General features: G+C 45.6%; 1 protein-coding gene across 6 annotated transcripts in view; it reads right to left on the bottom strand.

Annotated features, from left to right (window-relative positions):
• Nucleotides 1-1,492: 1,492 nt before the first annotated feature.
• arhgef10 (Rho guanine nucleotide exchange factor (GEF) 10) overlaps nt 1,493-16,778 on the bottom strand; it is a 46,158-nt gene continuing 30,872 nt past the window's right edge. For 3 of the 6 annotated variants that reach the window (XM_047018493.1, XM_047018491.1, XM_047018494.1), the window contains 8 exons: nt 16,565-16,651; nt 15,599-15,828; nt 15,274-15,431; nt 11,624-11,766; nt 8,510-8,684; nt 3,308-3,430; nt 2,617-3,118; nt 1,493-2,495 (listed from right to left, as the gene is read on the bottom strand). In XM_047018493.1, the coding sequence (XP_046874449.1) occupies nt 2,474-2,495; nt 2,617-3,118; nt 3,308-3,430; nt 8,510-8,684; nt 11,624-11,766; nt 15,274-15,431; nt 15,599-15,828; nt 16,565-16,651 (1,440 nt within the window). In that variant the 3' untranslated portion in view covers nt 1,493-2,473. Of the gene's footprint in view, nt 2,496-2,589; nt 3,119-3,307; nt 3,431-8,509; nt 8,685-11,623; nt 11,767-15,273; nt 15,432-15,598; nt 15,829-16,564; nt 16,652-16,778 lie in introns of those variants that run through there. The other 3 variants (XM_047018492.1, XM_047018497.1, XM_047018495.1) reach the window with 2 other exon arrangements.

Below are 16,778 nucleotides of genomic sequence, written 5' to 3'. Positions count from 1 at the left end.
CTCTACCAAACCATGAGCCGACTATAAAATCCACAATTGTAATTCCATGCCAGTGTAATAAGGTAAAGTCAGAACCATTCAGCTATATTAATAATAGAAGGAATACTGAATAAGATTTCAGCCTTTGTGTCTGTGTGATGCTTTACTGGGGTGTGAAAGTAATCCAGTTGTATTAGTCTGAGCTATATTGCCCCTTGTCCCAATTCAAAGCAGTGATCAAAAACAGCAGTAGGCCTACATTTACTGTAATAAAAGCTTAGATGTCATCATTACAGAACATGCACAGGCCAATTGCATTCACCTAAGAACAGCATTGATTCCACTTGTTCTGGAAACCTACACACATATTACTTGTGTGCTCTGCCTCCTCATGGGTAGATGACAACTGTCAAGTGATCTTAATAGAACGTTTTGCACGGAATGTTAAGAAAAGTTGTGATATTTTAAGATTAGTACAGCATATATCTTGTGCTTTTCTGCCATATTTTGAAAGGCTTAATCCACAGCCCCCAATAGTCTGTTGTGGCTATACTGGTTGTACCTTTCTCTCTAGCACGTCTCCATGGCAACGATGGGTTGGAGAAAACAACTCCTCTGTGACTCGAGGCTGGCAGTCTGTATGAGAAATGACAGTGCTTAACAGCCTTGAGATTAGTGGTTCTGTGTCTCTATATTGTTCTGCCAATGCATGTGAACACTTCGTCATGGTGATTTAATTTAGCCTGATACTCAGACAGAAAAATTATTACATTGGGACTGAAGCTTAGGAAAATGTTTGAAAAGACAATTGGTACACAAAGTATTTATTAACCTATATTAGGAGTTATGGGTGGGAATCTTTTGGTACTTCACGATTTGATTCAAATAGATTCTTGGGGTCACAATTACTGTACATCACATCTTGATTCAATATATGCTTACATAAAAAAAAAAATAGACATTTGTGAATCTATGTAAATCGCTAGAAGACTGAATCATGATTCATATGTGAATCAATTTTTTCCCACACCCCTATTATTAGTAATATAATAGTATTAGATTATTTATAATAAATGATGCACAATCAATGCTATAATCTTACATAAAAAATAGTTTGGATAAAGGACACTGAACTTAAACTCAAGTCTATTTTTGGGATTACATTCAAAGATATCGTAGAATGATTGCGTAACATGGGAAGTGGGCGGAAGTGGATACGATCTCCTGACCCCTCGATGGATGATAGCAGTAGAAGAGACAGTACAGGGCATGTTGAAACCCTTAGGAAATGCATCATCTTCAGTTCTCCCTGCCTGCAAGCTGAACACTTGTCCTAGCATGTATTGAGAGCTGCACATCAGAATGTTACTGGTACTATAGCTGAACCAGTCCACATCTGAACACTCATGGACACTTCCTTTCTAGAAATGCATTTGAGTATGAAGCTGCAATAGGTAACATTATAAAATACTATAATATTATAAAAAGCGAATTATTCACAAGAAACAGATAATAATTTGGAATAAAACATGTTTATAGATTTGTTAATATACAGAACAGAAGTACATACAAAACATGACAAAAGTATAAAGCTTTTTATCAAACTTTTAAATACCTTTAGTAAGAAAATGTAATCGGGCAATTAACAAATCAATGCCCTTATTTTATCTGATCACGATTAGAAACTTTCCCTTGATTTTCATATCAGTAGGAAACCTGGCCAGCCAGGAATCCCTATTTTACCTCTCCAACAAAGTTTCCAACATTTATTTCTCCATCTCCTTCCTCCATCATCTAGAAGGACAACGTAGTAGCTTCAGTGTACCACCGAAATAAGAACATCATCACAAACAAAGGACTTCTCCCTCTTGCAGAATACATTTAACACACTGACCCAAGTCATAGAATATTGACTTGCAAAATGGATATTACTTAGTGGGAGTTTCATCATAGGGTTAATCAAAACAATGAGGGAGTGTCCTTATTGGTGTGTCAGCTATCCTTTCCCAACAAGAACATTTTAATGTTTGCAGTCTGTGTATGTAATAGTGTTGAATCAAGACTGAACCATGTCCATTTGTGTACTGTCCTATACTAACCCAAAACTAATATATTAGACATATTATTGTTGCAAAGGATAAAGGAAAAAAACTGAAATATATATTCTTTTAAGGACAATTCAGTGGTTTTTCTACAGATAAATCTTCGCTGGACCCATTATCTTTCCTCTAGGGTGTGAATTGTCCAGAAATGGTCTGTAAGCGATGGGAGACGTCATGACTGAGTGGTTATATTGATCCCTTGTTACCTTGTGGAAATGCCAAGATAGGTCCCTTGGTGTAAGATGCCATTAGAACCAGTTAAGGAATGCATATTGAAGTGTTTGCCACTGTAAGAGAGAGAGAAGGGTTGACTTGTCCAACGTGTAGAGAATCATCATCAAAGACATCCTTTGGAGTGTTTGTCGACTGACTTCAAGTAAGGAACTGCAGCACTACATCCTCCCAGCCTTCACCCTGGAGAGAAGGGAGGTGGGTTAGCATTATGGCAAAGCATGATAAATATGATCAGTTACAGATTCAGTTCATGCAGACTAATGTGGCTCTGAACCTTGGTCGGGGGCTTCCTGTGTCTCACATGTTGAGCAGGGGGATCTGCCACACCATGATGGTGGACACCGTCTCTTCCTGGCGCGACTGTTTGGTCTTTTTGTTAACCCTGCGGTGGCCGAGCCCCCCTGACACCACCAGCAGAGAGCTCACGTCCACCTTCTGGGCCCGCCGGCCCCTCTGGGAGTGGGCGGGGTCGTTGAGCAGATCGTAGAGGGCACCGTCTTCTGGCCCGTGCTCCAGGGAGCCCTGGGAGAGGGCCAGCGAGCCGCATGACGACGAGAGGGAGTCCTGGAGAGCCATGCTGGTGCAGCCTGCCTCCCCCAGCCACATGCCTCTACCCTGGGGGGGAGTGGAGGTTGAGGCTGGAGGTGGAGAGGTGGCCTGGGTCTTCTCTCCATCCAGGGCCTCTGCTGGCTGGGTGGGAGGGTTGGTGAGGGGGCTGCCACAGGGCCGGTTGCTCACAGCGGCTGCCATGGTGAGGAACTTGACAGGGCCATGGTGAGCATGGAAAGAGACCATGCCTCGGCCTAGACACAAAGAAACTCTGTTTACAACTCGAGTTGCCTCTGTCATTATCTGACCTATTTCACAGTATTCATATACAGCTGAGACATTAAGTGTTAACTGTACAGAAACTGTTAATGTTACTTTGGATAAACAACTATGGAATGTGTATGGGGGGAGGGCAGGGCAATTGGCTGAGCAGTTCCACCTACCTGTGACTTTAGGGATACCCTGTAGTCTGGGGACAGAGAGGCCAACTGTCACCCCAAGGTTGGTCCCCACCAGGAGCAGACCATGACACACCAGCAGACTGCTCACAGACACCCTCTGGGTTCCTACACAGGGAAGAAGGGGGGGTAGACAATATAAGGATCTGAATCTGCTGAACACTGCCTAAATCCCAGTACAGAATCACGTACAACTGTACTGTACAGGATGTTCTTACTAGAGTGGACTGAACACCTGGAGGTATTTTGTCAGTTAATGAAATACAAATATTCATGTTCATGGTAACATTTGGATAAACACACAACATAATTCATTCAGGGACAAACAGTTTAAACTCAGTGACAATGTACAGGGAGTGTCTGTTTATATCAACTAAAACACAACCTCCAGAAATGGCCAAAGATCACCCTTAATGGACCACTCCAATCAGCCCAAGGCCCACTACAGTAGGAGGCATGTCTGCACTGTGTGTGGGAACATTACCACAGTTCCAATGCTTAAGTCGCTCATCTCCAGGGCAACCGGGGCAGGAAAAAAAAAAGAGCAGCCTCTTTCAAAATCTTAAAGAGCACCATTTGGGTTGGCTTTGAATCAAACAAACAAACACAATAGTGTTATGTAATAGAATGAGTGAAGCGTAATATGGTCATTAAGCAGGCTGCTGTGGGTCTATTCAAAGAGCCTGTAGCAACCCTGGACTGAACTGGGAGCTCTCTCCTTCTCCTTCCCCTCTCGTCACAAATCAGTTCAGTATGAAATGCCACTCCATGCTGTAAATGGAGGGATTGTAACATTAAATGTACCTTTCAGAGGGATGGCAGTAAATCTAGCCATCTTGCTGAAAATGTTTGGTGACTTATTATGTGGAACTTGGCTCTGGTTTGAGACCGTCCCTGCTCATTAGCTGTACTATGGGAACAGGCCGAGGTACAGAGGGGGGGAGATGAATGTGTGCAGAGCAGAACGGCACCAAATGCTGATGATGGCAGTCAAAAGCTAATGTAAATACAGACGGCAAGCTAAAGCGTATGATTACTAGTTTACCTAAATATCCTGAGGTGCAAGACAAGTTCAGACACCTCTGAGGGGTAAAAGGCTGTGGGTTATGACAACCAGTTCTGCAGCTGTGCCAGCTGTGTAACAGGGAAGGGCAGGGTGGTTACCCATGATGCACTGCAACGACAGCAGCTAAAACCCAGTAAACTCCCTCCCATAATCCCTGGGGCTTGGATTCAAATCGCTGCTGATCTCTTTGCCTGAACCCCCTTGGTGGAGGTCACCCCACGCAAGGGAACAGTAGACCTGCCTCTAGGATTCCAGGAAGCCAGTCCTTACATGCGCACACACACGGCAGCAGAGCATAGTTTACATGTGTTTGTAATGACTGCCCTGGGTTATCAGGAACACGGTGCTGTTGGGGGCGGGTGCCTTTCTCAACTTCCTCCTTTCACAATATTTGGAGTTCCCCACCCATCGGGCCATAACAAAATAAACGTGGACCATACGTGAACAGGGTCGGGCCTGTCTCTGATCTCACACCAACTGGCTTTGATCTGCACTTAGCCTTTACAAGCAGGGTGGCTGGCAGCAGGGGGGAGGAGATATTAAACAATCCAGATATGACACTGGTACTATCTCACAGCAGAAATGGGATAATATCAGCAAACTGTCTGGAGCACGCCTATGTGTCTGGACCCACAATAATATTTGTCTTGGGGTGTTGGGGTGTGTGTGTGTGAGTGTGTGAACCCTGATGAGAGGTGAGACACCGTGCCATGTTGATGATGATGATGGAGCTGGAGGTGCTATTTACTGGCTCCACATGTTTGTCCCCATCAGGCCACGCATGGTTGGGCATTGGGGTCAAAGCAGACAAAGGCGTCCAGGGTTGCAGATAGCAGACCCAACTACCCAGGGAGGAACCCCAGGGTAGAACCCCACCAACACGCACATCCTCTTTCAGATCTTCCCCCTGCCTGGACCTGCCCCAGTGTGGGGTCCTTAAACAAACCTAATAACATTAGATCTGTAATGGAACCCCCTGCATCACACCAGGAGTCTTCTGAGAAAGGGTTCTGGCTCCAGAACTGCTGGCTGTGAGCTGTGTTGCCCCAAAGCAGTTAGGCTTCAGTCAATACTCCATGTCACAATAGTGTTGACTGTTGAAGTTTGTTATATACTAGGCTTCATTTCTCTATGAAAACTTAACCTCAAGTAGTCAAAGAACAACAACACAGAGAGCACTGGGCACTTGGCACAGTGAGATAGCCATCACTCTTAGTTTTAAAGAGATATTGATTGTAGGCTTTCCTTGCATTAAAGCAATCGGTGACAGTTCATGTTGAGTCAGGGATTGCAGAAGCAGCATGGTCTGAGCTTAGATCCACTCAATCCATCACAGAGCAGCTGCCAGAAGCCAGAGTGGAACATTCTAGAAGGGTGCAGATCACATCCTGCACTAATACAGAAAATGAACAATAAACAGCCCACATACATACAAACCTGAACGTACCCTGACAACATCACATTCACATGCCAGGGCAGAGCATTTGCTGAATAAAACTGCCAATGTAGTGCATTGCAGTGGCGGGATTGTTTGGTAGAATGATCACTTGGAAAGGATAAACAACCATGACAGATATGCCACTGACCCCAATGTTGTTATCAGAGGAAGTCAGCTCTTACTGTTGCTGATATAGACCATTGGTCAGCCTGGAGCAGGAAGTCTTTCATGTCTACGGTCTCTGACTTCCTCTGTGGTCTACATCTCGTATTAGAGCAGAGAGGCTCCCAAGGCATACCAAGAATCAAGCTCACTTTATCATTGACATCTGGGTGAAAACCCTCCTGTTGGTAAATGTAATCGTTCGGTGGTTGGAGGGAGAGTTTCCCAGAAGGTCATGTTACATCCGTCCAGCAATTTCTTTAACTTTCAACAGCCATGTAGCGTTTATGTAGACACCATTGGCATTATGCAAGCTGTAATTCAGTTGCATAATCAAACACTGCACACTAGTGATAGTAATTTAACTTTTTCCCAAACTGGGAAAGCTTGGGGTAGCTTTAAAAGCTAGCTTTGTGGTGGCATGATGTTCTATGTTATTCTAACTAATTGAGTAACATACTGTAATCCTAAAAACACCATTACATCACCTGTTAATTAAAATAAATAAATTAAGCCTCTGATTTAATTAAATAACGCCATGGCCTATAATTAAATTACTCATTTTGTGATTAAACATTACATTATGATCTAATGTCGCCAAATTTCACTGTATCTATTTGATATTGTAAATATTAGTTTAGAGAAAAGCTAGCGTGTAGTCTGGCACTAAGCTGTCAGCGGTGGGCCTGGTGAGGCCTGTGGCTTCAGAGCACTCTGTGTGAAGCTGGAGGTAGAGGCTGCAGTGTGTCCTTCAGCCTAGCCATTACTCGTCATGACACACACTGCTCCCCAGACACACAGCTCCCCAGACACACAGCTATGACTACAGCAAAATACACAGACACACAAACTCAATCACTCAAGGGTGTCTTGAAAAATACATCATAAAACTCTGGACATGAAAATAATCCTGTACAGTATGGTCAAAAAGTACTGAAGTTAAAGGAATGACCATTAGCTTTCACTGACTCATGAAAGAACACTTCATGACAACCAACAGTAGCTGTGCCGCCTTACAAAAATAGAAGAAAAAAAATCAGGCAAACCAGCCAGCTGCCACAGACTCCTCAGATATAGATTCAGACTTATGCTAGCAGCCACCCTCAACCTCCCCAATCCCTGTCTGTGTGGATAGTCACTTTGCAGAGCAACCAGAGAGAGAGAGAGAGAGAGAGAGAGAGAGAGAGAGAGAGAGAGAGAGAGAGAGAGAGAGAGAGAGAGAGAGAGAGAGGGAAAGGGAGAGATTATGAGGGGTTTGCGTGATGTAGAGTAGAGCCAGGGAAGCAGATTATTATTCCCCAAACACAGCTGCTCTGTATCTCTCAAGTATACGTGCACTGCCTCAATGGTAGCTGTCTCCATGGCCCCCCACACACTCTAATGATGTTTGAGCCATTTCCACCTCAGGATACTACAGGGGGTTACTGAGCACTGAGTAAACAGCTTATTTTGAGAACATGAATCCAGTCTGAAGGGGATTCTGTTCATGACAGATCTATCTTTTTATAACTAGCCTAGCTACATGTAAATGTTACCAGACACAATCCTCCCACTCCCTCATGGTGAGGCTGTTTTACCATTTGGATGTAACCAGCTTGGAATGACACCCTGCTCTCCACAAAAGTTAAAGTTGGCTGAGGTGGTTTAAGTGTAGTTCTATGGGCTTAACATTATGTGAAGCCCTCTGTGAAATAATAAAAGTAAAAAGGGCTATGCAATTATTTTATGCCAATATACATCACTAATCTACAGGATGGAGGGTTCAGGCTTGATGAAGAAACCAAATCTGTGCTTCTGAGAAGAGCACAAGTGATCATGAAAACATGTTGAAACTTGGTTAACCTGCCAAATAATCCACAACTAGGAATCCAGACTGAATGGTTTCTGGGCTAGTTGTTTACTTTGACCATTTTAAGAAGATGAGAACATATCGGAACATCACAGAACCATGATCTCATGTAATTACAAACAGGCACTCCGCTTGACAGCTCTTTGAAGCTGTGAGGCCATAAGAACCTATGTCCCTAAGGGCCATGAGTGGAATGGTGATTTCTGATAAATTGTACCTGACTGGATGATCCAGACGTTTGGATATCAAAAGAAAGCAAACCCTTTTTCAGCCAATATGATTGCTCTGTTAAATCTGTCAAACAGTCAGTCCTCAAAAATGGTTTTTATCATCAAGTTAACCATAAGGATCATATTACTAAATGACACTGAGAGGTGGGAAGGGGGGGGGGGGGGTTGGTGGTAACACTACGATGAACAGTGGGGCTGATAGTCTGAAGCTGAGTCTCAGCTTGAGCACAATAGCAGAACGGTTTGAGGAGAGATTCTGTCAATGTCACATCACAGAGGTGGAGTTGTGCACAGGTTGAACAGTACTGTAAACCTAGATTCACAATTCATGGGACAAGACATCGTTTGTTGTCCGGTACTTGACATGGGTGGGGGGAATTATGAGTCTTGTGTGTCAATGGTAGAAGACACTGTTGTGGCTGTGCAGATGACGGGGCCCTACCAGAGAGGATGTTGTGCACGGGGGTGGCTATGTTGATGTCCTGCAGGTGCTCCAGGGTCTCCGTGTGGAACAGACGCAGGGTGGAGCCTGAGCTGAAGGAGATCCAGATGCCGACCCCAGCCACCACCATGTGGGACACCACCATACCCTCCTCCTGGTGGGCCTCCAACTGCCTCTGAGGGGGGGAGAGAGGGAGAGAGAGAAAGACAAGCAAAAAAAATGACTTATTGTAGTCAGTTTGCATATTATGTTATGTACCACTACAGGCATATACCTTATTTTTGCCTTAAATCTGACACGCCATAATACATATTAACTGCAGTACACAGGATTATATCCAAAGCCCACACTGCAGAGCAGACAGTGCGGTGGAGGACAGGGACATATGTGCTGCACTCTGTGTGAGCTGTGATGGACTCTGCAGTGACACTAAGACTCTAACAAGTCCTGCTGCCTTGGCTTATGACAGGAACGTCATTGGGAACCCTGTGAGACTGGTCCCTTCAGCCCAGCCCTGTGAGACTGGTCCCTTCAGCCCAGCCCTGTGAGACTGGTCCCTTCAGCCCAGCCCTGTGAGACTGGTCCCTTCAGCACAGCCCTGTGTGACTGGTCCCTTCAGCACAGCCCTGTGTGACTGGTCCCTTCAGCACAGCCCTGTGTGACTGGTCCCTTCAGCCCAGCCCTGTGAGACTGGTCCCTTCAGCACAGCCCTGTGTGACTGGTCCCTTCAGCCCTGTGAGACTGGTCTCTTCAGCCCAGCCCTGTGTGACTGGTCCCTTCAGCCCAGCCCTGTGAGACTGGTCCCTTCAGCCCAGCCCTGTGAGACTGGTCCCTTCAGCCCTGTGAGACTGGTCCCTTCAGCACAGCCCTGTGTGACTGGTCCCTTCAGCCCTGTGAGACTGGTCCCTTCAGCCCAGCCCTGTGAGACTGGTCCCTTCAGCCCAGCCCTGTGAGACTGGTCCCTTCAGCCCAGCCCTGTGAGACTGGTCCCTTCAGCCCTGTGAGACTGGTCCCTTCAGCACAGCCCTGTGAGACTGGTCCCTTCAGCCCTGTGAGACTGGTCCCTTCAGCACAGCCCTGTGAGACTGGTCCCTTCAGCACAGCCCTGTGAGAATGGTCCCTTCAGCCCAGCCCTGTGAGACTGGTCCCTTCAGCACAGCCCTGTGAGACTGGTCCCTTCAGCACAGCCCTGTGAGACTGGTCCCTTCAGCACAGCCCTGTGAGACTGGTCCCTTCAGCACAGCCCTGTGAGACTGGTCTTCTCAACACCATTGTCCACCACAGAGCTGGTTATGTCTACGAGCTGTTTGGGAAACCCATAAACAACCAATCACAGTGATCACTGTGTTACAGTGACCACTGCTCCGGAAAGTGATGGGATAATAAATAGGTCTACCAATGTCATTGTTTTAGTTGTGGTTGTTTATTTTTAGTAGAGCTATGTATATTAATTATATCAAGTTCATAGTCAAAACATAAGCTGTGAGAAATGTTCTATTTGACTCCGTCCCTTTAAAAAAAAAAATATATATATATATAAAGTGGTGGGTATCAACTTGTTTTGGCTTGGCTGCCTTAACTGAAAGTGCCAGATATAGCTGAGGGCATATTAGGTCATCTAGGAATATAAGGCTACTGAATGTGGACCATAACATATACCCAATCTTAAAGATCTCTCGTGTTCACAGTCTAAAGTTGGTATTCCAGTATATTGTTGTTGTTTTGTTTTCCAAGGTGTTTTGCTGTTGGACAGTAATCTCACTTTCCTCATCCCTTGTAAAAGTAGGCTGAGGTGATTCCATTCATAAGAACCACACAGCAGGACTTCACTCACTGTGTACCGTTCAACTGGTGAAAACCTTCCAGTTAAGCCCTCCCTCAGTCTCCCTCGTTCTGGACTCCCTTTCTCTGCTCTCTCCACCCCACCTGTCTAGTTTCACCTCTCTCTCCCCTGCCCCTCTGCTGTGCCCACTTCTCCTGTCCCCTCCTTCCCTGTCGTCAATCTTTCCCCTTTAGCCCGGAACAACATGGGCTAGAGGAGAGAGACCAGCAGGTGGTCCTGTAATGAGCTTAAAGACGCTAATGAGATTAGGAGTCAATGCATGAAGCAAAGTGAGGTGGGGCGGGTGAGTGTGTGTCGAGGGTGGAATGTGCTATTCCAGGATGGCCAGCAGGTGCTGGTGTCCTGGGCTGGGCTGTTGGGGAAGAGGGCTCCTCTATCACCCAGGGAGGTAAAGACAGACCCCACCCTGGTTCCATGGTAACCCCAACTCCAGGTTCCAAAGTCATTAAGGCTGAGCCAAGTTTGTCTGACATCTTAAGAGATCGAGTCCAACAGACAAAGTAAACAAGAGACACTAAAGAACTAGATACAGACCACACCTTACTGTACAAACATGGCCATGGCCAACCATTACTTTGATTATCCAGTGTAAATAGCAGTCTCTTTTTTTTTTTTTGATTTGACTGATTTCATTCTACATTGGACTCATGCCCACCAATTTATTTATTTATTTTCAGACTATAAAAAATGTAACTTTCTTAAAACACAGAGCTTGTGAATAGGCCATTACTCATACTGATGTCGAATTCTGACGGTTCTGTATCTTTAAGAGGAAAGATTTCAACCAGCCATGCTGTGGAGGCAAGTCACATCCATGGTGTGGGAGAGTATCATAATGGCTCTGCAGCTACAGTATGTGAACTTTGCCCTGTAGTACAGTTCTGAATGTAGCTGTGCCCACACCTCTGAACACACTGTGATAGAAAGGCCTCTTTACATTTCATCTGATAAGGGATTCAAACTGATGGTCTTTAGGTCACAAATCACTTTGTGTATATTTAAGCAATCTCCGGAGATGCTATCAGTGGACTTGTCATGCATGTTTAAATGGAGGGCACTGGCAATTTCAGATCTAAAACTTCAACAACCAAAGGTGTTCTCTGAGCCACCTTGGTTGGTCAGTGGTACATACTTTCCCAGTAATCTGACCCACAGACAGGGTGTTTAACTGGCTCTGCCCGCAACACACAAACCGGCTTCCTGTTTGAACTGCAGGCAAGAGCAGAGCTTTGACAAATAGGTGTGTGTGTGTGTGTGCGCATAATAGGTACCTCTACGGTGTGTGTGTCGGTGCTGATGATGAACACCTGTCCTCCAGAGGAGGCCCAGATGTGGTCCTCCATGGCTAGCAGGGCCTTCACAGGCAGCACCCCCAGCGGCAGCACCCTGGGTCCCTCGGGGCTCCAGGAACCGTCTGGAAGGCATGCGCATGCACACACAGTCATTGCTGTTCCATTTGCTGCTGCTAACGGTTAGTAGCAAAGACATGCAAGCTTCAGTATTAAAGTCTATCAAACTACTGGGTAAACAGAGGGAAAAGCTTGATAGAACTACTGAGCACTCACTGGAATAACTAATAATGTGTTTGTGTGTAACTCGTGTTAGTCCTGTCATACATGGATTAGATTGCACAGAGCCTCTCTAAATGTCATCTGCATTTCAAATCCACAAATTAGCAGTGGAGTGGCCATTGATGGTTTCACAGCATTCACAATGAATATAGATGTGCCTGGAAATATTAGTCATCCTCAGAGCTAGCCCACACACACCACCCACACACTGCTACAAGTGCCTGGGCACTGCTGTTAGCGATAGCTCCGCAAAAACCAACACCGCCTGCATTACAAATATAGCCCATTTCTCTGCAGCATTCAGCTCTGTGGACTCTTATCTAGCTGGGGGAGTAAAGAGAGTAGGCTGTTGGAGAGGGAAAGGTAGGACGGAATACTCCAAGGGCATTGCAGGGCAAGAAGGAGCAGTTGGAATAAAAAGTTCATTTCCTCCAGAGTCTGAAATACCTCAGCTATTCTGCTTCAGGAAGTACCAGAGGGGCCTCACCAATACTGTTTGTTTAAGAGGAGGGACAGAGGCGGCCATTGAGGGGAGTGAGCAGGGGAGAGGTGCCATGCAGAGAACAGGGGAGTGTGTGAATGGTACGTTAATTACACAGGAAGTGAGGGTAATCTCTCTCTAAAGGAGGTAGGATGGATTAAAAATACAACAGGGCCTTGTATTTATTATTGTAATAATGACAGGATGTCTGTGTGTGTGTAACCAAGAGAAGGAAAAAGATGGAGGGGAAAGACAGAAAGCAAAATGTCATTCCTTTTTGCTGCCAGTCTTACATAACCTCTTTCTATGTGGGTGCCTGTCAGCAGTTCTCTCCCATAATGTCAGTGTCATTCTCCTGCTGGCATACAGCCACCACCAGCAGCAAGCCTTGCACTTCCTGTATTGTAGTTTCACACAGAAACGTTGACACACTAAAAGATTCACTACAGGAAATAATGGCCTCAAATCCAAATCCACATACAAACCTCATGAAATAAACAGCACCCAACCTGCAGTAGAAGGAAAGTAAGCCATGTGACAGATACAAATAGAAATGTAAGAAAAACACAATGGAAGTTTCTTTTCTTCTTCAGTTTTTGCTCCCCCCAATCTCTTTGTTCCCTCTGACTAGCACGCTGTGTCATACTGTCTCTGCTGTACCATTCAGCCTGGCACACAGAGGGAAGAATAACCAGGATGGCAGAATGAGGCTGGCAGGGAGATTTACACAAATATCTGTACTTTCTACTTTTTACATTTTCAAACAAAGCTTGTTACTTTAGTTCACTTCAACTTTTACCAGTGTTTTTAAAGATGAGTATCTGTACTTTAACTTGAGTGAAGGATTTGTGTACTTTTGCCATCTCTGCCAACCGGCCAATAGAAAGCTGTCTTTCAGCCTACACAATGTATTTTAGGCCCTGGGAACAACTGGTCTATTCATGACTGCCATCAGTACACAGCATAGGTTACAGCAGGAATACATATTCAATAATAAGATGATATTAATCAGGAATATATGAACAAATAATGAGGCAATTGATGATTTACTCATTGTAATGAACACAAGCACCTTGATTTCTCCCCCCCACACAGCCACCTAGAGGAGGGCTTTAGCTCCAGTGTTTAGAGCTCACATAGCTGCTGTCATGTGTGTGACTACTTTAGATTTAGCCTTCACTGTGTAGCACCTCTTTTGAAGTCTTTGCCCGGATGCAAATGGTAATCCATGCTTCTGTGAGGATGTCATGAGTTTATTTTTGTTTTGGAGCACTGTATAAAATGGCTAGGCTGAACTACATGCTAATTGAGTCAGTGTGTGCCCAATCAATGTGACACAGCCCTGGAGAAGCATTAGCACACGGATCCAAGAGTTCCAGAATCCAAACTAAGAGACGATGATTCATCTTTTCGAGTTCAAGCTTGAGCTGTGAGACTGAAGGTGGAACTGTTGGTCGTGTACAAACAGGTCTGCACTGCAAACGAAACACAGCTCTTTCAGTGACTGGCCCTCAATACCTTATCCTGATTTATACATGAGCCAACACTTATAACTGATTTCTCATTCATTTTGTGCACTCTGAACGACGATTTCAAATGTTGGACAAACCGTGTGGAAAGAGTGACTTTCAGTTCAGTACAGGTGAAACTAAATAGGCAGCATTCCTGCAGCATTGCGGAATACTCCTTTGGGCCATACTGAGCTAGCTGAGGGATCAGGGGGAAAATACCTTCCCTCTATCCCTGGAGTTAGTCGCCTCAATCCACACACACACACACGTACCATGACGTAAGGAGGCCTGCCTGAACAGTGGGACTCAGCACTATTGAACCTGGATCTGGGGATTGACCTCAGGTCTCCTTCTTAGCACCTCATGATATACCAACATGGTATCAGGAGACATGGTCATGACACAGGGTCATGTGATTATACCTTGTCAGTACACTACCTGTCTCATTTAATCCATCAGCTCTAAATCACTTGTTCAATAGAATGTGTGTGTGTGGGGGGGGAGGGGGAGTTTTAGAGTTAGGTGCATGCAATAGCAGCAGCACATGTCTGCTTGCGATAAACTGTTGTTGGCAGTGGAGAGAACTTTATATGATGATGCTTCAGACACACATTCTCCTTACGTAGTCATTCCATAGCTTCAAAACCTTCACCTTCCCTCTCTTTCCGTTTGTGTGTGTGTGTGTGTATATGAAGGAGAGGGACAGAGAAAAAGGGGAGAAAGAGAGAAATTGTACGAGAAATGAAGAAAAAGAGAGAAAGTGTGGGAGAGCTAGAGAGAGCACAATGGAGGAGCAGAGGGAGGAGTCCCTGTCCTCAGCATCTTCACTGAGTGTGCTCTGCCAGCTTGTTGGCTCAGGGAATATTAAATAGGTCAGCTCCAACACATTAGCCTCTTCTACTCGACAACCGAAGCCAGGCTTGGTGGAACCCTCTCACCACCCAGCATCAGTCTGAGACGGGGGGAGGCCCCTCTCCCTGGGGCGCAGGGCACAGTAAACAGCTAACGAATCACGGCCCGCAGGGACTGGGCCAACCAAGCACAAACACCAGCTCACAACCTCTCTCTATGATTGACCAGGCCGGCATCGTTACAAATGAACACACCCTCTCCATCCGTTTGGCAGGGTTCAACAGGGTCAGACGGAACAACTCATCCATTCACATGAACAGTACACTTGAAACAAAACATGCCTATTCATAGAGGTGAATGCGGTGTCTGTTTATGAGTCAGGGAAAGCTAATTAGGTTTCTGTGATGGTTTTAAGTATATCTACATTCAAGTTAGAACTCACTTCACGAGGGCAGACAGAGAGACTTGTGAGGGCGGAACAGAGCAGGTCAGAAACAGGGCCTCACCTTGTGCTCGGGAGTAGACGGCCACTGACCCGCTGACCAGGCCAGCGTAGAGGCAGTGTCTCTTGTAGACGAGGCTGGTGACGGTGGACTTGTCTGGGGTGAAGAAGTGCTGCAGCCGCACCTTCTTAGACCTCTGGCTGCTCCTATACACGATGATGCTGGAGGCAAAGCACAGGAGAGATAGATTGCTTTTGCAAGTGACCAAATCCAACTGGTGAAGCAATGAATGGGCCCTATGGTGGGCTTGGTGGTCCAAGACTTAGTCTATGTATTAAATGTGCTCCGGTGTTGTAGACGAACACGACAGCTAGGATGTGCACTGTACCTGCCCTCCTCCATCCCCAGGCACACAGTAGGGCTGTCACTGCTGCCCTTCCCCGGGGACGGGGGGTTGCCCTCGGGGGCTCCCTCCCCATTTTCCAGGGGCTGCTCCATGGGAACGTAGGCCATGCATAGGATACGAGACTCCACGTTGAAACACTCAGTCACCTTAGGGCTGGAGTTCTGCATGGCAACAATGGCTATCTGGCCCATCTGATTGGTGCAGCTCGCCACCTGGATTGTTCAAATGACAAGCAAGTATGTGAACTTTACCGGAATGAAAAAGCAACCAGCACAAACCTCCACTTAACTTTCTATTCTAAATCAACTTTCGGCAGATCAATTCTACACATGGATCAGATCCTTAAGAGACCTGATTCTTCCTGATTATAAGGAAATTACCCTTGAAACTCACGTCAAAATTATGGGCAGTGTTAAAGAGTTACTATAATGAACATACTCCATCATGATCGGACTGGGGGGGATTTAAGTCCCCTTGACTTGAAGTCTGTGAATACTTGATCACAATCTGGCAGTAAACACAGTCAGCTAAGAGCTACTCAGCTTTCAAAACTGGACCTGGGATGTTTTGACTGTGTGAATGAGAGTTATAGCTCCATGAACCAGAGGTGCTGTTTCATTATTTAGTCACTGAGTGGGGTAAAAAAGCTTTTTTGCCACTGAGAGGTGTGATGGCTCTGGTCCAGACACAGAACAGGAAGGCCTCAGATGTTGAGAGTATGTTTGGGCTGGACCTCTGTTACGTAAGGATTCCCATAAACATTCTCACAGACACACTGTCATGTTTCAATATTCACCATTAATGCATGTAAAAACAAGATCTGCTCAGCTCTATGTGATGACCTACATGGTTTGTTCAACTAGTGTATCATCATTCAAAAAGTTCTATTAGAGGAGTGTAAGCAGTTTGAGGAGGATGAGGACATGAGGCAGGCACTGGTGTCCTCACCCACACACAGCCGTGGCCCAGTGCAGGTGTGTCTGCCGTGCTGTCTGTGTTGATGTGGGGCTCTGGGTTGTGGACAGCACACTCCACCTGACACACACACACACACACACACACAACATCACCATGAGATGAAAGACGGTATTTAAACAGAATGAACAGAAGGAGAAGTATAACAAGAACAATAGCGTCTAATAGGAAGACAAATGTACATTTG

Source organism: Hypomesus transpacificus, chromosome 3, assembly GCF_021917145.1.
Source record: "Hypomesus transpacificus isolate Combined female chromosome 3, fHypTra1, whole genome shotgun sequence".
Classification (NCBI taxonomy): Eukaryota; Metazoa; Chordata; class Actinopteri; order Osmeriformes; family Osmeridae; genus Hypomesus; species Hypomesus transpacificus.
This window is presented reverse-complemented; position numbering and strand designations above follow the sequence as displayed.